This window comes from Anopheles gambiae, chromosome 3, assembly GCF_943734735.2.
Source record: "Anopheles gambiae chromosome 3, idAnoGambNW_F1_1, whole genome shotgun sequence".
In the NCBI taxonomy this organism is placed as follows: Eukaryota; Metazoa; Arthropoda; class Insecta; order Diptera; family Culicidae; genus Anopheles; species Anopheles gambiae.
Window position 1 is genome coordinate 81,174,533 of NC_064602.1, and position 22,700 is coordinate 81,197,232.

Consider the following 22,700-nt stretch of genomic DNA (forward strand, 5'->3'; position numbering starts at 1 on the left):
GGGATCGCGGTGCCGTTTGCTTCGAGAAGTTTTCTCTCAGAAACCCCCATTTCCACCACCACCACCACCCAATTCCTCCAACAATGTTGTCCTTGAGCACGTTTTGGGTGAACGTGCGTTAGATAAGGTCGTGCCCGTAAGAGATTCAAGATTACCCTGCTGGTGCGTGTGGGCATATATGTATATTTATGTTGCCAGCACGGCAACCCCAAAAGGAGACGCACGGCATCCCGGCATCATCGAACGCCGGAGACCACACACGTCGAGGAAGTTTAATGGTGATGTAAAGCCGGTCTCGCAAGCAAAAAGCGGGGGAAAAATACAGTCGAACAGCAACGAACAAGAGTCAAAATCGTTCAGGGTTGACGGGAGGGAAAAATGAGGGGGGTTTTTTTTCGAAACAATCCGGACTGAATTGTGCACTCCAAGACAACGGGAGAGCACGGACAGACCAGTGCGGATGGATTTAGTGCGGCTGGAAGATAAAACACCAACAGACAAGGGCCAACCGGGAAGAAAGGATGCAGCGAGTGAGTGCGTGGCGTGAGTTTAGCATCAAAATAATATTACCGTACCAAGAATGCACGAGAAATCGGAGCAATGGCGACGTACGGGCCCGTCCGTTTGTGGCGATACGGCACGAACGTTCGTATTGGGCAATTGAAAATTTCCACACGTCATCAAAATTGCAACCCTGTGACAGGCAATGGGGGCGGGGGAGGGGGCGTAAGTGCATATATGCAACGCTCATCCTGTCTCACTCTCATTCTCTCTCTTTGAACCTCTCAAAACAGGGCATCGAACAAGAGTGGCGGCGGAACAAGTGGGAGTGAGGATGGGTGGGGGGGGGTAAACGATCAATGAAAAGTTCGCCGGAATAAACACACCGGCAACGCGAAGACCCCGGGCAGGAAGGCGCAAGGCATTTTGGCTGTGGAATGAGAGCGGAGAATATCCGGCGTTAGGAGAAAGGGAGGATGCGGAGTGACGCTAGGTGGTGCAGCGGCGAGTGGAAAGGAAAGGAGCACGCGACAAGGCAAGCTTCGTTCCGTCCGCCGCGGCATATACACGTTAAACAATCGCGCAGCACTCCGTTTGTGCTTCCGTTTGCCGCGCGCGCGCGCTCGTCTCTTTTGCGCACGGAAGCCGAGCTACAGTGCGGTGCGGAATTTTGGCAACGCTTCGCCGAGATCGTTCGCAGTTGGGTGAAAAATTAAATTTGATGTTGCAATGTGGCTCAAAATTTAGTTTTGAATTTTCTCTTTGGAAAAATTCTCTTGATTTCTTACATTTGTTTATGCTACTGAAACATATTTACAATTTTTAATGTAAGCATATAAATTAATATATTTTCATTGTATTTAATATTTTTAGTTAAAAAACTATAATAATAAAATTAAGAAAAATTAAAAAAATTAAAAAAAAATTAGTTTGCTTTAATTTCAAATGCTTCTTCTGTTTATTTATTGTTCAAAAATCGTTGGATTTTACTTATTATTTATTCACATTAGAAATAAGTGATTGTTAGATCATAAAAAGTAACTTTTAATAGGGTAAAAATAAATATAGTGTATAAAAAAATGTAAAAAATGCAAGAATTAAATCATAGTGAAACAAATTTTTGATAAATCAAATGATTCCCATAATATCACCCTTAAAGCATGTTAAAATCAACAACAATTACAAGCAACATTTGTGGCAGTTGCAGGCAGACTGAAGCAGTCGCAGCTCACGAGCCGTCTGCGTCCCGCCAGCTCAACTGCCCGAAGATCGTTTCACTGCCTACATGTGCCTGTGTTAGTGTGCGTGCTTGTGTCTGTATGTGTGCGGGTATACACGTTCATCATCATCGATCAATGACAGTGATCTTGGCGGAAGCATGCGGGTGGTCCCATATAATGTAGAAGCGTACGGTCTCTCCTTTCCATTCCGGCCATGCCTGCTTCTCCTTCGCGCTTGCGTGCGTCTTTTATTCACCCCTCCCTCCCTTCCGCCCTGCCCCTCTCCATCTTTCCTTCCCACCCTTCTTCTTCCCTTCCCTGCCATCGGCCACCGGCCATGCCTATATACACAGCCCTTATGTTGTGCTGTATTTTTTCTTCTTTCCTTTCCTTCGTTCGGCTGCCTTCTGCCTCATGCATCTTAATTTCGTCTCCCGGTGTCCTCCTCCTCGGGGCCGGGCGCAGCACCCCTCACCCGAGCCGTCCTTTCCTTCCCCGCCCACAAGCAAACACATCCACATACACACACACACACCCTCTGCTGGTGGTGGGATCGCACACGACGTGCTGCGCTCCAATCGACGGGGCAAAGAAATGGAAACATCAACGATCCCTCCCCTGTCCGCCGGCGACCGCTGTCCTTGCCGCTCTCGCTCCGGTAGCGGACGCAGTGAGGGTTGATCATCGCACCAACACGAGCGCACGGATGTTGCCGATGGTGGATGCTGCGCCGTGCCAGTGTGGGTAAGCGCTCCCATTGAGCTTGATCGGTCAGTTTTTGTCGTGCAAGAAGGTTTGTTTTACAGATATGTGTTTAACATTTATTTTATTTATTATTTTATAAAGTTCAGATTTTTTTTAAATTAGTTGATCATCATAATGATGACGATAATAAGATAACAAAAATCTTATTTTTTGAAGTTTTCCCAATATTTTTATTCGAAGCTGAATAATCTTTGATGCGAATAACGCGAAGAAAGAACGTAAAATTTATTAAAATTATCAAAATAAGTTAAAATAAAATAAACAAAGACAAATAAATGTTCAAATAATTTATTTTATTTTCATAAAAGTCATATTTCTAATATAAAATATTTATATTTTCTAGTAATACTTTTGTAATCATAAGAGATTAAAAAATAAAATTTCTGATGAATCATAAAATAAATTGAAAATAAATTTGAAAAAATATTGAACTGAAACTTTAAAAAACATAAAAATATCACCAAACTTACGGCAACACCTACTCGGCCCATGCTTTGGCAATGAACACGCACAAGCAACAAGTCCTACGGTGGAACGTTTTCAACGCACACCACCATTGCCGCACGCATTCGCACACACACCAACACCACCGCGCACCGGTTGGGGTGGTTTGTCCGGATTTTGCTAAGGCGCCGCCCTAGCACCAATGTTTGCCGGATCGCTTCAATCGGGAAAAAAAGGTAAAATAAATAAAAAACCTCTTTTGCACTTCAAATTAAGTGAAAAAGATTTGAGAAAAGTAAATATAAAAATTACGGAAAATAATGCTAAATCGACGCTACTGTAAATTCAATGCAATATATTTTCCTGCACGGTGTTCACCCATCAACGGGGCAACGCGTACCAGAGCGCGGCCTGCGCACCGCATGCAGGGCGAGCAACACACACAGGCGGCAGCCAGTCCGCCGTTCGGCCGGTGCGCAACGGTGTAGGTAAGATGGCCGACTTTTATTTGATCGAAAACAATCGCGCAGTGCGGACGCAAAGCCCGATCGCTCCGCTGCTGCTCCCCGGGTGCGATCAGTGAGGTGTGTGATGTTCTTTTTCGGAAACACTTCTTGTACGCAACGCGACACGACGAGGCAGAGCACCGTTTCGGAGTGTGCACTTCTGCTCGCTGTTAAAGGATCCTGCATTTCTGTGGAGTGTGTGTGTGACAAATAGAGAAGAAAAAACAAGCGAAGGATTTTAATCGTGCAAACTTCATTCAAAATTCCTCCCGCGTGCGTGCTTTAGATCAAACAACGTGTGTGTGAGTGTGTGCGATCGTTTTGTACGATCGTGTGTGCCGTGGTGACGAAACGACAGTGTGTGACGCCAAAACCAAAACACACCCGCGTCGATCGATCTTTGCGTGCGTGCGTGCGCGCAGAACAGGAACAGCGAGGGCGTTTAACTTGTGCCCTGTTCTTGCATGTATGTGTGTCTTTGTGTTTGGGTGAACTCGCGCCGTAATTAAGTCGTACGATAAGACAGCGCGCCGGTTTTTCCGTAGGCAGGAGGAAGGCGCACCAATGTCAAACACAGTGTGCGGTGGGCGCTAGATCGCAAACTGGCCTGCAATCGCAAACAGTCGTCGGCGCGCTTCAAAGATCGGCAGCGGATCGTGCGGGAGATAAACAAATCCACCCCCCCCCCCCCCCCCCCCCCCATTGGCGGCGTGCGTGCGTGAAACACAAGCGATTTTTTTTACCGACGGTAAAAACGCGCTCAAACTTTTCTTCTTCTGCCAACTTCACGATCCCTTGGTTCGCGCGTTAAGCTGGCAAAGTGCGGGAAGCTCCGAAATTAATCGTCACGACGATTTTGTAACCGTGCTGTGGAGCTCTGCTGCGCCACGATCCTTCCACGATCGTTTATGTTTGTGTGTTTATGCTGCCGGGCGAGCGCGCTCTCTCTCTCTCTCCACCCCTGTATACGCTGGGTATGCGACCCACCAGCCAAAGCGAGACAAGTAAGACATAAATAACAGGAAAAACTGCAGGGCGCAAGGGCAGAGCCCACTCAACTTCGACCTTAAAGGCAGAGGGCTGCACCGGGAAGAGGCTAAGCGAAGGGGAGGAAAGTCGAACAGCCGAAAACAACAAAAAAAAAGCATCTTTCCCTCTCGGCGGCTGCTGCTGCTAGCAAACAGAGCAAGAACGACCAGGAGAAAACAAGTGGAAAGGAGGAGGAGAGAAAGGAAAGAAACACCCGAGAAAGGCGGAAGGGCGGAAACACACACGCACCAGCTCGCAAGAAAGAGCGAAGGAGATCGAGGGCCCAATTTTGGGAAGAAAACAAAGTACGAAAGGTTTTTTTTTGTCTCGCTCTCTCCCGGTGTTGTGTTGTGCTGTGTGCGGGAAAAAAGGTCTTCAGTGCGTACACCAACACACGCGTGTGTCTGTGTTTGTGTGTGTGTGTGTGCATCGCTGTGTCTGTGTGTGCGAGTTTTCCTCGATCTTTTTTTCAGTTTTTCGGGTGTGCGTGGATGATCGGCACCACCGCCGAAGAAGACACACAACAGTGCGCGACAGTGTCGGTCGATCGTCGAGTTCTCGAGTCCGTTTGTTCCGCAGTGGCTGGTGGAAGCTCCGGTGCTTCCGGCAAAACGCAGCAAAAAAATATCGAGTGCGTGGTTGGGGTTGCTCCCTTGCCGAGTTGTTTGACGGCTGAAGTATCGTGTGCTCGCGGAGTAGAAAAGCCGCATTCCGAGCAAGAAAAAGAAAAGTGTCCTGTGAGAAAGTGGTTTCCTTCCTGTGTTTGTGTGTGTTGGTGTCTTGTGGCCCTCAGCAAAAGGGCTGGTCCTTTTACGAATAAGGCAGGTGGTTGTGCAGCTCGTGTAGCACACTAATCAACCTCTCCAACGACGGAATAACTCCGCGAGATTCGGGTGTGCAGTAGTAGGCCGCGCCACATTCCGTGAAGCTTTGTGTGCAGTGTGCAGTGTGCGGTGGATTTCTGTGGCAGAAGATGTGTCACTCAGCCAACATCGGCCGTGTCGTGATCTATGGTTTCGATCTAAATTTCTCCCTACGGTCTTGCAAGCGTGCATAGTGTGTGTGTGGGGGGGTTCGGTGAAGAAGTTGTGGGAATCAAACCCAGGCCGCTGTCTGTCGGCAGAGCAGGTGGTGGAATGTGAAGAAGAAAGTGAACGAAATTCCTCGAAAGCAACAAAAAAAAATTCCTCCCAAGAGGAACACTGCCCTCAAGTTTCGAAAATAGTGTTTATAGTAGGTGAACCGCACCAGCTTCCTACTCGGACGCGCGGTGCAAACTAGCTGGATAGCAGGCAAACACGCTCAAACTCAGAAACAATGGTGGTACCGACGATGGATACCCTGCCGAGGGTACCGGACACCCACGGCGACACCGTGGACGAGAAAGTATTTTCCGACCTGTACATCCGAACCAGCTGGTACGATGCGACGATAGCACTCGATCAAATAGAAAAGGTAAGATTGAAGTTGGTTAGTTTGGAATTCTGGGATTTGTGGACCTACTTGTATGAAAATTCAATTTCTCCAAGACATCTTTTGGGCGATCTTCTCTGTAACTCGCAGCAACAGGCATCTTGGGCATCTAGACATTTGGGAATTGGACTTGCTGAAGTAGTACTGTTAAAATCCCCAAAGAATAACACTAGTAGACGAAGATGACTGGAGATGTCCTAGGATCACACTCGGAAGACATCTAGAATAACATTTGTTATGAAGAACATTCTTCAAGTTCTCCAATAGATCCAAACTGAGATATCTTTAGCTCTGTAGAATGCCTAGTCTCCAGAGAGACGGACTCTTTATGTGTCCTCTGAGCGTACATTTGTCACCAAAAAAAAAAAGTCACATCAACGCACCCTGAGGCGCTCCAAGCCTCAACAGTCCAGCTCAATAGGGTACGGGTAAAGATCGAATACGGCGAACGAAATAGGCCCTAGCCCTCGGAAACGAAACTATTCCATTAACCATTACAACTCAATCCGACGACCCACCACGGCATGAACCAGGGCAAAGAGAAAGACCGAGAGAGATAGGGATGAAGGCAGGGACAGAGAGAGAGAGAGCAAGGGATGAATGCCACAGTGTAGGGTCTTGTTTCGACAACGTAGCAATACCCAACACAACACACCTCCTCCCTCTGTTGGTCTGTTGGCTGTTTCGTCGTGTACGGGCAGGGTTGGGTTCTCCTCCCTTACTCTACCACACACACACAGACACTGTTTCGTGCCAACTGATCGTATGCGCGGCTTGCTGTGTTGCTGCCGCCTGCTGGCCGGTTGTGCTCGGTTTGTCGAAACTTTGTCCGCACGGGTCGGAAGGTGGTGGTTCTCGCCCTCGATCGTCGAGGCACCCCGAGATGAAGGACAGCCGTGTCGAAGGGAAAAAAATAAAAACCGGCGCAAAAGCGAACGACAGACAAACAGACACACACACAGCATCATCGCCAGCAGAGGGAATGCACGATGCTCGGGATGAAGTGTGGGGAACAAAAAGTAAGACATTAAAAGAAATAATCTATCCCGGCCTGTCGGGGCGCGGGTTCCAGCCTCCGAACCGAAACCCTCGGATTCGAAACTCCGTAATATTTCTCCCTCAGCGTGTGTGTGTGTGCCTGCGTGCGTGATCCGGACCCCGCGGGACATGGGTAAAAAGGGCCCGTGTGTGTGGGTTCCGTTTTTGGGCTTTTTTTTCCCCCTTCTTCGTTCGGGATCTTGAAACGGTTGATTGTACAAGCCGACCCCGGGACCGGCAGCGCACGGGTGACGCCTCTGAACTTTGAACAGTGTGTATGTGTGCACATCACGAGTTGCCGGGCAGAGGAAGTACGCGAGCGGGCGGTGTCTCAATCATGATCGACTGCGGATCGACAATTCCCCAAGGGGGAAAACGGGTCAGTTTCCAAAATTCTTACCTACCCCGACGGGGGGAAGCATGGAGCGGAAGATGCGACCGGAGCGACACCCTATCTCTGGGGGATTTAGAGAATTTATGACCCCGAGGGACACGTCCCAGTGCGCGTCCCTGGTAGGATGCCATCTTTATTTTCCGTTGTTTGTTTTTGTCACGAGCCGAAGTCGGTGCGGTATTTCTGTGTGACACACCACCACTCCCAAGGGGAAATTCCAAAGTTCCGAAATAGGAGGACGTGCATAGGACTTTGCGGTCGTTACGTGTCCGAGGCACAAACAGTTCCTCGAAGATGGAGAGCGGTGGAGACGAGGGCAGCATATAGTGCAACGAGGAAATCAAACGGTGAATGAACATCACAATTGAATGAAAACCGCGACCCTCGGTACACTTTGAAATCGGCTCCTTGACTGTGACTAGTGGTGGTCCGTGTCGCGCCACTCCCGCCGCACGTTTGATGATAAGCTCCGGAGTCACGCAAAAACAACGCATTGAATTTACAAACAATTTCGATTTAGTAGCAGCAAGAGCAGGGGGGGATGGGGGAGAGACGTTATAAGTGCTGTCCAGCAGTTGGTACGTGTCCGGAGTTGGTTATGAGTCGGGGATTGCCCATCTGTTTGACATCGTAGATCATCGGCTAGACGGCGCTGGCATTCGGTACTGGAACGTGCCGTAAAAAAATGATCCAAATGTCTACGAAACTCAGGCTTTGGGTTTTGGTCTTTATCGGACATTATGTTTGGGAGGTTGTTGCACATTCGATAGCGACAAGATGCCCTCGTTATAAATCATTGACTTTGGAGCTGACTCCGCTGTCCATATGGCTATTTTATATGAGTATCTACAAAGGATTAATCGTCTTCCGTATTCTGAAGAGTACCTCATATACTTGAGAGTACTTGAGAGATCAATTTCTAGTAAAACATCAGTATATACTGATATATTCTAACGCTAAGTTTATTGGTTAATGTGTACTGTTTTGGATGTTGAACTCCATTAGATCGTAGAGGTCAGACCTCCAACACAGGTAGTTGCCTCCATGTAGAGCACCTTTCCAGACATCAAAAATAGTTGACGCAATTGATACCATAACGAGACACTCGGCGGTACGGTTAGCGAGGGACACAAGATTTGCATTAGAGATGAATTTTTCACGTCACCGGGTCGGGTGATTTGTGTCTTAGGCTCTATTTATTGCCAGTTCGCTTGTTCTTTCGCTTTCTAAGGCACCAGAACAGTTGATTAAGTCTCGTCGTCGTCGTCGTCGTCGTCCCGTGTGCGGCAGTTTCGGTGTGGTTTTGCGTCACGCTCAACAGCACAGGACACACGCGGCAGGATTATTAATCGTTTTTGTTACGTGTACTGTCAGGCTTTCCGACGGGATAGACGAGCGGGTGGAAGAACAGCACGTCTAGCATGTCTAGCAAACGAGGCACGATCGTCTTGATTAACCATTTTGGGTAAAACAAAAGAACTAAAATGAGTTCATGTTTAGGTCTCTTGCAAAGAAATTGAGGCTCTATTGGAGTTCAGACAAGAATTACACTCTTTAGAGCACGAGCTCGTTTTTCTTTCCATTACGCACGTATTGAAACTTATCTACATGCCCTCAAACAACCTCTGTATCTCTCTCTGTGTCTCTATTAGCGTGCTGTGAGTATGACTCATACCATCGGCTTGTACTTCTGTCAAAAGATATTGGGCACGAGCTTAACGTGTAACGTTCTTCTTGCCTCTCTGATTGCTCCAAGAATTGTATCCCCACTTGGAAACTAGTTTGTTGAAAGTTCGTTGTCACACCAGATAAATCAGAAACTCTAATGATCGTGCTTCTGCTTATTTTCTTCCACTGAACAATTAAAAAGTTCAATGCAGCAGTATAGTCTTCAACGCTTCAAAAATAAATGCTCCTCCACCAAGGCTCCTCAATCTCAGGCAGATGAAATGGCCGTTAAAACGATTTTAAGAATGTGAAACTGAGCTCCCGCTTTGTCGGTTTCGCTGGCATCTCGCGGCAAAGCCTGGCAAAAATGTAAACATTTGGCCGATTTGAGACGGATATTTATGTTTACTTTAGCGCGCGCAATGGATGTGTTTTGATTGTGTGTCGTCGTCAATGGCCACCATATCACTCTTTTCTCTCTGTCTCTTCCTCGCCACTACTGGTCGCTTGGTTGATTTGCTGTTGGTAATTATTATATTTTAAATATTTTGTATACCCATCATCCTTCGGCGTGTGTGGAATGTGCTACCGTGCGGGGTTTTTCCTTCCTTCGCTTTCTCGCGCAAATCAAGAAGGAGCTCTCGAAACCATTATCGTTGTTGGGGGTTGTGATTTGTTTGTTTTTGGCTTTCCTTCTCTTTGAGTTCTCTACAATTTTAAGCCAGCGGCATTACATGTTGAGGGTAAAGATTGAAAGCCTAAACTGTTCTTTCTCTGGTTTTCTGTGCCTGTGTGTTGTGGCAATCTGTGGGGCTTGTCAAATCTCATCCGACACACACACCAAATTTACCGTGCTGCGATTACGATGTAAGCGAAAGAAAAGATGAACTCAAAAAAAACGGATTGCAAGAAGAACGCAAAAGTAAATGAGGGAAATAATTAATCGTCAGCATATTGTGCTCGCCAAATTAAATCTCAAGTGCAGCGCGCGTTACGTCCGCAGCGCAAAAAAGGCCACAGCGCCGCCGCCGCCGCGTGCAATAAAACACGCTCGAGTAAAATAAGAGGCAAGAGAGGGTGGTTTATAAGCGCGTGCTCTCGCGAAGTTGCAGTTTAGCGTAGTTCCTGCCCCACATTTCCCGCTGGTCCCTCTGGCACAAGCGGCCCAACGGCGATGTGATCACATCAAGCAATTAGACGCTGGTGGTGGAGAAGTGTTTGTGTCGGTCACAAATTAGTCGTGGTTTGGGATGCAGCAGCAGCAGCTTTGATTTTTACCGAATGACTTTCTCTTCCATCCAGATTCGAGCACTGCTAGTGTCTGCTGTATGCACAGTGGAGTGCTCAGCCTCATTTAGACTTTTGGATGCGAAATATGCGCTCTGTTTGATAAACGTTTATTGCAGTTGAATATGTTGATGGTAATTAATTTTAATTAAACAAAACTCCCTCACTCGCTTTGCTTGAAGGGAACAACAACATTCAACCTCATTTGTATCTCGAAAAGGTTTGTGCTTATTGCCAGTCAGTGTGTGACAACGCACATAACTTAACGATCAAATGTGTCTATTAAACGGCCAATCAAAGTAGGTAAAGCTCCGTTCCCAATGACAGCGTGTGCGGTTAGGGATTTTTCATTGCATTTTATGAGCTAATTCAGCGTCTAAAGAAGAGACCCAGGGACCTGGTCTTACAGGACCCTAGCGAAGTACTGTGATGTGGTGGCGCCTTGATTGGATGCACGCAGCTTTGTGGTAGAGCGCGGGCCAAGTGAGAAGCAAATTTCTATTTTGCCACAGATAATTTGCCCTGTTTAATGGGGCTTGGAATTGCAAGAGTTGTGGCAAGGTGATGTAATTTAGCTCCTACCAAACCGACCGTAGATCCGTGGATTTTATTTGTTGTAGGGGGTAAGTGAGCTTTTTGAGTAGGGTTGGCTTATTTTTTGCACAATTCTTTTTAATATTTAAGGGATTATCAATGTTTTGATTCAATTCCAAGATCCGTCTATATGTCAATAATGCTCAAATAACAAGCCTGTGATTGAATGCTTGGACAGAGAAACTCCACATACGAATGCAAGAATAATCAAGCCTAATGGTGATGATGTTTCGCGGTTCACACCCGGGTGGTTTTGCTTTCTTTTGCACCGCAAGAAAGAGATGCGCGCTGTCGGCTCGATGATCTCGTGAATCCTTAATATCCCCGCGTCTTGTAGTCTTGTAGACCCGCGCCAAACAAGAACAACTGCGCTGGCGGTGTTTATACATACCACGTCATGTATCTTTCATGTGAGATGCAGTTTGCATCCTCCCGACATCGACAGGGGGGAAGATGTGCATGTTTTCCGGTGACTGAAAGATACCAACAAGAGATATTTCGATGCCGATCGTCAAAAAAAACATGCGTGACGGGGTTGTTTCTTGCGCAAAAGGGAGCGCGCTGCCACACGAAGGGAAGTGACAACCGTTCGGGAACCATATTTGGTGCATACCAGCACACACACACACACACACACACACATGAGGGTACCCTATATCGGGTGTTGGATGATGCTATTAGTATTATTATTGCGTGTGTGTGTGTGTGTGTGTGTGTGTTTGTGTGGTTGTTGGCGGGCGTGCGAGACCACCCGGTACGATGCCACCTTGAGCTGAAGGGACGCAGCTGGGGGAAAGTGGGAGCAGCTGAAGCGAGATCTCCGTGGACCGGGGGGGGGGCGCATAGTGGAACGGTTGTTGTTTCTCTTTCGCAGTAGAAGCAGCGGAACCAGGATGGGTGGGCAAATTCGATCACACTACTGTAAAATGTGCTCTTGGGGGGCAGTCCAATTTTCGTTTCTTTTACTCTCTTTGTGGGGTGTTGTGTTTTGATTGTCAATTTTCTTTTGCTCTTTTCTAGCGCTGTCGCTTCGCGTTTTGAGGGCGCACGCGGTATGGACGCATACGGTAGTTAAGTGTGATTTTATTGCTGGTGCTATGAGTATGAGAGCTATGGACAGCAGTAAAAAGAGCAGAGCGGAAAGTGAAGAATATGTGATGAGAGTGGCAGCAGACCACTCGATCTTCTTCCCTTTGTTATTTTATCAAAACATCAACACCATTATGCAGAAGATATACCACCACCGGCAATATTAGTGTTCAATTTTTGGAAAGGGGATTCATCTAAAGCTGGAATAAGTGTAATATGCCTTTGCTACCACGAGTATCGATCGCAGGTCGGTGATGAGGGTGTGTATTGTTGCGGTGATCGATCATCTCGCACGGCTAAAAACGCAATCTTTATGTGTGCCGTTAAAACGCGATCATATTTCATCCTTAAGAATTTGATTTTATTGTATGAAATGCAAATTTTACATGAATATTGCTCACTTTTATTTTATTACGGCAAATTTACCATTAAAAACGTTTACTTATTTACACCTTTTGTCACCAAATGCAAGATTGATAATATTTTACCGATATTTGTAACGCACCACGCACCATACTACAGCATTCATCTTCGTTCATCCATGCATGTGTGTGCTGGTCTTCGCCGCCCGCCTGTACGATCAATTACGGGCGTGTTGCCTTGTACCGGGGGGACAATCAGACATTGGAAAACAGCATCGAAGAAGCGAGAGAGAGAGGGCACGAACTACCCCTTACGAGAGCACGACTGCGACGAGACAACTGCGACGTTTTGTGTGTAGTATGTTGCGTATGTTTTCATTTCAGTTTCTCTCGACACTGCCGCTTTCGTCCCTCGTTTGCTCGATTTCTCTCGCTCCCTCTCGCTCTCTCCACCCAGATTGCGACCTTTTCCTCGGGTGCGTGCGTCGTACGGATGATTGTGTGTGTATCGTAAATATAGTGTGTGACTAGTGGAAGACAGGACGAGCGGGCCGACGACGGGCGGGCCGGCAAAGAAAGGGAAACGACGCTGCGGGACCACCCGATGCGGTAGGTCCAAATATCAGATTAAACAATTCCTTCATCTCTCCCTTTCCGTCTGTGCGTCTCCTCCGTCTCCGCCCGTTTACACTTACTGTCACTGTCTCTCCGCTTTCCGTCCCCCCGTCCCACGAGCACGACCTCGCGGCCAACGGCGCTCGTCCCGTTTGGAGGATGTGTGCGTGTGTGGCACCGCGCGCCATGCTTTCCTGAGAGCGTGGACCGCATTTTTCGAATCGCGCGCGCTCGCCGTCGCCGTGTTTTTGTCGTCATCGTCGTCATCCGACGTCGTGTGTACGGTACACGGGCAGTACAGACTCTCTTTCTTCTTCTGCTGCTCACACACACGCTCCCGCCCCAAGGCTCCATGTTTCGTCGCGCGCGCGGCACCTCCTCTGTGATCATCCTCGAGGGCAGATTTCATTCAGCGTTTAATTCGTGTTTCTCCATTTCTCGCTCCCCCCCCCACCCTCCCTTCCCTTTCCGTTCGTCACCGCCTCCTGACTTGTTGATTACGGCCGTGTGGAAGTCGAGCGGAATAAAAAGCCGACATACGATGTTGTTGCGAAGTTGTTGCTTTTTTGTGGGTCTCCCTGTGCCCTGTTTGTCGGTTTCGGTCCCGGAAATGATACCGTTTAGCTTTGAAGGCTTGAAAGTGTGGAATGTTGAATCACCAGGGCAGTTTCTTGTGTGATTTTTTTTTGTCACGCTCTCCTACTACACTCGTCCGAGTCCGACACAACCGGTGTGAGCTAGATGTTTTGGGCTGCTCAAATAAACGCATTCAAAGTTCTAAATATTCACACATATTTGGAAGAAGACTGAGGTTGCAAGGTTCCCGGGGCCACGACGTCCTTTCGTGTCTGTGTGATACGTTCCAAGAACGCAGTTAGAAACATCTCTGAAGGAATGTTGTTGACTGTTTGTGATTTGGTAGTGGTGGACCCCAGTGGCCACAACATTCCACCACACACAGATGCCACGGGGAAGACCTGGGAAGCTGTCGGTTAGCCTGTATCCTAATGTTGGCCGCTTCCCCGTGCTCACCCGGACCATTCTTCAATTAACGACCAATTTACAGTTCTGCTCAATTTATCGCCACCGGGAAAGTGTGAAAAGTAAATAGCGCAACAGCGACACACGGAGTTTTATGTGTTTCTTGGCGTGGATGGTAGAACTGCTGAAGGATTGAACAAAAACAACGACGGAAGGGTAGCGAAGAATAACAATTTGGCTTTGGGAATTTTGATGCATTTTGGAGAATTTGGATATCAGATTTTGGAACCAATCTTAGGTCCTTACAGACATTTCTATGCATAACTGTGGATTTTGCTATCTTGTACCTTTTTTTTTGATATATATTTTTAGTGTAAAATAATTTATTAATTTTACTTTATTTTATGCATTTAATTTGAAAATGATATTAACTTAATGACCTTTTAAAACATCGAATTCAACAATAAAATCATTAACAGCCCCTGAAAGTATGCAATCAATGCAAACTATGAAATAAAAAAAACAACCTGTCAAAATGCCTCAATTAGCCAACCCGCCGGAACCCAGAGCAGGCAGTAGAAGGAGGAAGTTTACTACGGTCACGAATTGATGGGAAATATAGCGACGTATTAAAAAAAAGCAAACGGGCAGCAACAACAACACTTATCTCGGAACCAACCCCTTTGGCGCGCGGTTGGGGGTTTGCGGTAAATAGCGAGCAATTCCGTCCGCGGACTATTACTATGTGATGGCTTCATCTTGCCGGCGTGCGACCACCCGCTCGCTCTCTCGCTCCTTTGGTTGTTCTACTAAATAAGTCATTACCGATTCACCGTTCCGCGTGAAAAGGAGAAGGAAGTGGAGGAGAAAGAAAGAGAGAAAAAAAATACACACACCGAGCTCTGCCCCATTGCGACGATGGGGTGGCCAACCCGGACGCCAACGTTGTGATTTTTTTACATCGGGCACGGCGAATGAAACGGGAACGAAGGAAGCGACGAACCTACAGCAAAAAAAGCACACTTCAAAATAAAGAGATACCACCCCGAAACGACCCCGAAAACTCGGTAGAGACAGAGCGAGAGAGAGAGAGACTAAGAAAGAGTAGTAGTAGCGTGAGTGCTTGCGTGATGAAGTCTTTCGCAGTGCGCGGGGGTCGGCCTCGCCTCTGCGCATCGGTGGAATGAAGGACGCACGAAGAATAACTATTTCCTTGGGATGGATTCCGGAGCGTCGAGCGCTACTTCCCCTTCGACGTGTGCAACGCCGGTCGGAGCGAGAATGCCAGAACAGCGGATGAGCCGCATTGGGGGATTGGGGTGTCCAAGGGCCCAGGAAAAATGAGCTTTCATTCGCCACGCTCCCGGTCGCCAGCGCTTGCCACTCACTCGCACATCTCGTCGCGTTTTGTCGGCTGCGGCGTGGATCAACAACGATCATGCCGATGATGATGATGATGATGATGTTTTCTCCACATCCATTCAGACATGGCCCAACCGAAGGATTGCCGTGGGATCGGTCTCGTCTCTCGCTCTCCTTCTCTTTCGCGGCGGCGTCCGTTTGGCGCGGGGGAGATGCCGCCAAGTTTCGCTCAACCACCCTGGGCGGTCGAGCGCCGGTCGAGAGACTCAGTAACACAGCAGATTTATTGTTATTCATTCTTTTAAGAGCAAAGGTGTGTGTGTATGCTGTTTTTTTTGCATTCTTCGCCTACGGGTTTCATCTCTCTCTCTGTCTCTCGCTGTGGCATTACTACTATTCACCACTACCGTAATTATCCCTCAGTTACGGTGGTTGTAATGAGTTCCTGCCGACAGTCCGAAGTCGTCCTCCAGTCCAGATGCCACCAATGAGTCCTGCCTACCTGCAGGGGCAGAAGGCGTGATGGAAGGAGCACTCTCGGCGCAAGGAGTGGAGCCAGAATAAACGTCTTAATTATATTTTATTTCTTCATCGACCGGAACCGTTCGATCGCAGGCAGTCGAGAGGGGAGAAAGGCTGGAAGGCGCGAGGTTTTACGTTGGTGTCCCACCGCATCCTCGCAGGTTCTCTCCGTCGTCGGCGCGGCTGCACGCCTAGCAGCGCTGAGTCTCGACCATTATGTGCATCTCGAGTTAAAAAAAAGGGGGAAACAACAGAAGAAACAAAAAATACTGGAGCCTGAAACAAACGGCACGAAAAGCACGGGAAAGAGAATGAACGTAAAGCTTTTTTTTTCTTTCTTTCGTTTGCTTAACTCACTACCGGTGGTGTGTGCGTGTGTGGCGGCGCTTCGTGCGGACGAAAACGTGAACGGAAGAGATCAAGCTCAATTTCTGATCAATTGGCCGCCATCTCCTCGTGCTCGTTCGTCGGTCGGCACCACCCAGTGCCGCCATTCGTGTCGCCATCGATGCTGGTTGTTGCTTTTTTGTGTCCTCGTCTGTTGTTTGTGTTTGTTTTACTCCATTTTTCTTGGGGTGGGATTTTTTTGCTGTTTTTTTTTTCGGGGGTAAATTCGTCATCGATTCCGGTGCCCCACGCAGCTGCATGGCGGAATGGCGTGATCGGCTGGAGCTCGGTAGGGGAATGCGCACACGAATGCCACTCTAGGCCAAGTTGTACCGATGTGGAATTGACGAAATCAAAAATCGATTAATGTTTACGATCGATTTGTGGCCGTTTTCTGATTTTGGTTCGTTCTTTTTTCTTCTTTTAATTCATGTTGACAACTTTATAGTGGTTTGTTTTATTGAATGGCGTGTTTGTATTGCTGTAACCTTTATTTCTACGGATTAAATGACATTATTTTAATGTTTTGGAAGAGAGTTTGAGCTCTTAATAGTTTGCTAAAAGTAACTTATACATTTTTTTTTTTGAAAATATTTCAAATCGATTGCTCAACACAAAAGTAAGATGCACTGTTGTGTCTCATCAATCTCCTTAAAAGGTTACCGGTTGGTTTTGCTTCTTGCAACCGTTGACTGCAGGCGGCAGATACTGTGCTGCAATATCCCAATTTACGATCCACGGTCCCGCCGGCTGTCGACGGCGCAGGTCTGAACAATCGATCGCGCAAAATTCCACCGAACGCGTCGTTACGATCGTTACGGCTCGAAGCGCACTGGCAGCAGCAGCAGAGATTGTTGTGGTCGGTAATGGTTTCATTTAGCGTTTGAAAGGCCGCTGGGTGGCCGCGCAAGGATGCTAGCGTGTCTGACGGATAGTTTATGCCCCCTCCGCGCCTTTTTTTCGATTGAGACATAAGCGCGCGAGCGCGGCACTGTTGGTCAGCTGAGACAGCTGTACTTTTAGAGACGGGGTGAAGGGGTGAGAAGATCAAGGGAAGGGGCGCTAGCTGCACGATCTCACGATACCGAAACGAGCTGGAAGCAAGAAGGCAAAAGAAAGAGAAATAACCCTTGAGTGTGTGAGTCACTGTGGAGGTTTGGAGATGAATTTTTGGAGATATTTTGTTGTTCGAATTTCGCAACTCCCGAAAAAGTTTGATGAACAGTAGATGATTGGAACATAACTTGATATTGTTCAAAGCTATAGGAATTCCTTATACATTCTTCAACAATGTAAGGCCATCCAATGGGTTTAAAATTTAACGTTCTGGAAAACCCTCGCCCAGAAGGCGCGCAACGTCTTCTCCAATAAATAAGACCCACGGCCGAAGGGATCAGTCGGTCAGAGGACCAATAATCATTTCGCGCTCTCGTAGCGCGTCTCCATTGCTTCTCCTCGTGCGTCCCGCGGTTTTGTTTCCGCATATCTTTACCGCCTTGTTTTTGCTGGGCAGTGGACCACCATTGCGCTTCCCCGGGTGGATCGTATTCCTTCACTCGATCGCGCACAGAACAGAAAGGGCAATTGCTGTGTGAGTGCGCGCTCGCGATTTGCAGAAATAACCCGACTGCACCGAAGTTGGGCTTGGAAAACCCGCCAAACCGTCAGACGACGGTGTCGCATTCTCTTATCGCGGCACACCACCAAGGCATCTCACATCTCCTCCTCTTCGGTGGAATGCCACACGGCGGGCCCGAAACGAAACGTGGCTGACTTTCGTTATTTACGCCATTTCCCGTTGTCTGCAGAGGGTGTCTGGGGTGTGGGTAGGCTCGCGAAGGGTTTGGCCCCAGCCAGCGTTTTACGGACGGTAATAGGACCGTACCGTCGAAGTGAAGTCGTGAAGTGGTGAAGGCTTTAGGACGAGAATCGCATTAGGGGGAGATTGCAAGATTGGAAACTTTATGGGACGGTGGTGGGGCTTTTGTTTATTGTTATTCTCTGTCTGTCAGAGTAGGGAGCTCTCTTAACGTAACTGTTCGGGCAAGTTACTCAAGATGTCTTCAAGGATTTATTCCAGATATTGGATTTGAAGTTTTTTTTGAATTTTTAGTATATAGTAGTACATTGATCTTCTTTGAAGTCCTCTAAATGCTCTCCAAAATTGACAGCTGCCATTACTATTGCAAAATAAAGAGATCTCCAACTCCAAAGATCCAGTTTTGGACATTATTGTTACATCAAAAGGAAGTCTCCAAGTCCAATAAGATCATCATGAACCTCTATCAGGCAAACAGACCTTGAAAGATTGCTATTCTTTTGAAAAAAATATTACTCCGAAAATGACAGCTGTCATTAAGGTCTAAAAGATCTCTAACGACCTAATCTGGGAAATGAAAATAGAGTTCAGAATAAAGACGTCCTAGAGATCATTTACATCTCTCTATTGAATTTCTGAAGCAGATCTTCAATACCTTGATGATGACTTTGATGACATTCAATCCCATCCCAAGACGAAAAATGATGGAACGCTTCTATCTCTCTCTCCGTGTGTACCCATTGTACACGGGCCATTGTGCATCTTTTCTCTTTCATTTCGCCTTGAAGCGATCGGGACATTTCCCTTTAGAGAGAGGTTCGTCTCAGCTCGAACTGCCCCGTGTGTCCCTCAAACAGGCAATCATCTGCCGCCCGTTCTCCTGCGCAAAGGCACTCCGAGGGGTGTGTACAACAGCAGCTCGGGGCTTGGCATTTATGCAAATACAACCCCGGAGTAGGGCAAAGGGGGAGCTTTTGTGTTTGCGGCGGCAACGAAAGGCGCACATACAGGGAAAGGACGATCGATGGATGGATGGAGGACACCCGCTTGCATCTTCGCCCGTAGTTGCCTTCCAAGCCTCACCATTCGAGCAGCATTATCTACGGGGTGGGAAAAAAGCTCAAAATTTAAAGGGCCAGAAGAGGTAGCAGCAACAAACCCGCGCACCCTTGCGCTTGTAGTTACCGCTCTGCCCAGTGTGTCCCTCCTCTCGGTGGTGTCTTTCGCTTTCCCGGTTACCCCACAAACACCAGGGACCAGTACCCAATGCCCTGATGTTGGGGGTCGCTTTGGACCACCGACCGCTTGGCGTGTTTTTGCTGTGATTGCCTTCCTCAATCTCGCGCTCGCTCTCTCTCTCTCTCGGGGTCGTTTTTCCATTCGCTACTACTCCATGCCGTGATTTTAATGTCTCAATTCAATCCGTGCGGCCCCCAGTGCTGTGTGTTTGTGTATTACCATGCAACGCGCTGCTCGAGTTGATGAAGTTGTTTTTATTTTCCCGCCAGTCACAGCTGCCAGCCACAGCCCGGGTCTGGGACGGTTGGGACGGGTTCTCGCTATGTCCACCAACCTCTTTCCTTCTGCATTTTTCCCCTCAAAAGGGTGGAGGGTGTACGATTTTTCATCGTCGCACTACTCTCCCCCCCGCGCGTCATATCGCGCTTGGGGCAGGAGAGCTACGGGTAGCTGTCGTTAAGAAAGTAAATGCAAGAAAAACCGTGCAACATCATTACCGCGCCGGTTCGAGGTGTACTATTTTTTGTTTTCGTTCCTTTTGCTCGTCTCTGCCAACGCGAGCTGTTTGCCGTCTTCGTCGGGCTGCCGTTTTGTTTGAAGTTAGTAGCTACCGTGAAGCCAAAGCAAATCAAATAGTTTTCGTTTTTTGCCCCGTCCGTCCGTTGGTTCGTTTGTTCGTTGGTTTGTTTTTTTTTTCTTTCTTGCTGTTAGTGGACGCCCGGATGCTGGGCTGGCGTCAGCTGGGACCGCCCGACACGGAATCCGGCACAAATTGTGTACGCAAGCTTCAATCAATCGATCGAATGGTCAAAAGCCATCTGTGCCTCTCGGACTGGAATGGCGCCGGTACTGTGGGGCACAACCGTGAGACTCGACTCCGCAAACACACACACAAGCGCTGGTGTGGTCAAGCTCTAGCCCGGCCCGGAGAGGGATTTTTTGATTGCTTTTCTTTTTCTTCTGCTGTTGCTGCTCCAAGGTTGGTGGCCCAGGATGCCGAAGAAAAGCGGGGAAAAAGAAAATAAGACTGTTTTGCGCGTGGTTTTTTGTGCTTGGCTGCTTGCTCAAACGCTGCCCGCTCGAATCGAATCGTCGCCGAGATGAGGGAGCCGATGATGATGTTCGCGTGAGGTTCGTCACACTCACAAGGGTCGTCTCAGATAGACAGACACACCACGTACACACACGGGGGTGAATGTGACAGCTCAATCAGCAGTTGTGAAAGACTTCCACACACACACGGGGTTGCCTCTGTCATTTGGAACCCGTTGGGAGGGCACGTTCACGTTCATTAAGGTCGCGTCTTGGCGTCACTGGCTTTTGTTTAATTGGAATATTTCGAATGCTTTGTATCGTGCTCGCTGCTGTTTCTTGCTGTTCGATCACGTATAAGTCCATTGCAACAAAACCCTGGCAGGTGGGGGAGCGCAGTTTGGTAGCATAATTTCCCCTTCCCCGAAATGTCATCTTCATTAATGTTTCCACTCCAAGCTTCATCGCGTGGCGTGTGGCTCTTGGTTCGTGACATGAAATTTTCGCTTCCCACACACATAACCCCCAATTCATCCCCTTCTTCTTCGTTTTTTCGGGCTTTTCGATCATCAAGTCGGCGCATGTCGCGCATCCGCGGCGTCAAAAAGCGCACTCATTAGCGATTCATAAATTATAAACTGTGACAGAGAGCGTGCGCGCGCCCGAGCCTGTCTGCCATTCCCACCAGTGTTTGCGAAAGTTGCGCGTGGTGTGACATCGTGTGTGAACTGGCATGAGTCTTTGAAGGTGAAAAAAGAAAAGGAAAATAAGGTTAAGCAACGAATGTTAACACACAAAAAATGGAAGAAATAAAAGCAATATGTAATGACATTCCCGAATGATCGGTTACACGGTGGGAATTGTGGAGAGGGGGGGGGGGGGGGAATAAAATCGAGAAACGGTCGAGCGGGGTGAGAGGTTCAGGTTGGCGCTTAAGATTTGCATATATTTGCGCATGCGTTAATGCTACCAAACAAACCAAAATGAAGAAGAAAACAAAATCTCTTCTGTTTTGGCATGAAGATGTCCGAGAGCGGGACGACAGACAGAGTTTACACTTGCACGGCGAACGGTTTTGTGTCTACCGCCTGGAAGTGTCTTTAATAAGCGACCATCATCATCATCATCATCTTCAACTTCATCCTCCTTAACCAGGCTCTTCTTCAACGTCCAGCCGACCGACAGACGTGTTGACAGACCACAATCTCAATCGATTGGCATTTATTTGCACTCCCGCCGAGCGGTTCGGTCTCGATCGTTTTCTTGGTAGTTCTTTGCAGTGCTCCATCTCATCAAGAACTGTCACACAAACTACCCCGAAATGGGGTACCGGTAGTGTAGGGTATGACAGTTTTCACGGAGGCGACGGAGGTAGAGAGTATGTCACAAAGCAAGAACAACAGAGCAACGTTGAGCCAGCTCGGTGAGAGACGGTCACGTCGGGGTGGGCAAAATAAATACTGCCTGGAGCCGGCGATGGATGGGTCTTTGGGAGCGCTTGGTTGGTTTATTACGAATTTATTGCACTATTTGCGATCGTTTTGTGTGGTGTGCGGATGGGGAGGGAGGTAGGCTTTTGCGTGTGCGAGAGTGGTTTACCGTCTGTCTGGCGCCTAGAGGAAGAGAAGTAGGAACAACACTGTTAGGCAACTGAGGGAGGAGTTCAATTGGAGCCAAGATTTCTTTATTGAATAAGCAGGAGTTTATATTCGACATTGAATTTCATTTAATTATTATTCTTACATCACAGTTCTCTGAAAAAAATCTCATTTTTATGGAGAATTCAGCTTCAAAACGATTATTACAAGCTGCATTGCATGCTACTTAGTAACTGCAATAAAACTGCAATAACGTTGATCGAATTTTATCGTAACTGCAATAATTTAGCTCGATTTTTATGATAACTGCAGTAATTGTACTCGAATTGTATAATAACTGCAGTAATTGTGCTCGAATTTTGATTAGAAGCATGCAAACGGGCTTAACTTGGCATATTACATAAAGCATAGCTTTAAACTAATATAATATCATTATTCTTGACAACTCCAGGAGCAACTGGGTACACTATCGACGACTTTTCCCTCGATTACAGAGCGGCTCGCATTAATCTGTGCATCTGGGCCATAAATTATCTCTTGCAACGCTAGGTCGCCGATAGGGAAAATGTGTCTCACCGCCCAAAAAGCGCGCCCGGGGATGCAATCAAGCTTCAAGAAAATAAGAAAATTCCTCCCTCCAACCTTCCTCGCTAGCTGTGTGTGCAGGCTTATCTGGTGGTGCACACACTCTGCTGTGTGGCCAGCTAAGAGACTCCAACATGGCAGTGTGTGTATGTGTTTGTAGCTCCAATAAATAACTGGCTCCACTGATGGG

At 47.7% G+C, this 22,700-nt stretch overlaps 1 protein-coding gene across 2 annotated transcripts in view; it reads left to right on the top strand.

Annotated features, from left to right (window-relative positions):
• The first annotated feature begins 3,390 nt into the window (after nucleotides 1-3,390).
• Nucleotides 3,391-22,700, top strand: part of LOC1278302 (protein patched) — a 42,920-nt gene continuing 23,610 nt past the window's right edge. The window contains exons 1-2 of one of the 2 annotated variants that reach the window (XM_061656279.1): nucleotides 3,404-3,514; nucleotides 4,939-5,920. In XM_061656279.1, coding sequence (XP_061512263.1) covers nucleotides 5,783-5,920 — 138 coding nt within the window. In that variant the 5' untranslated portion in view covers nucleotides 3,404-3,514; nucleotides 4,939-5,782. Of the gene's footprint in view, nucleotides 5,921-22,700 lie in introns of both variants that reach the window. The other variant, XM_061656278.1, reaches the window with a different exon arrangement.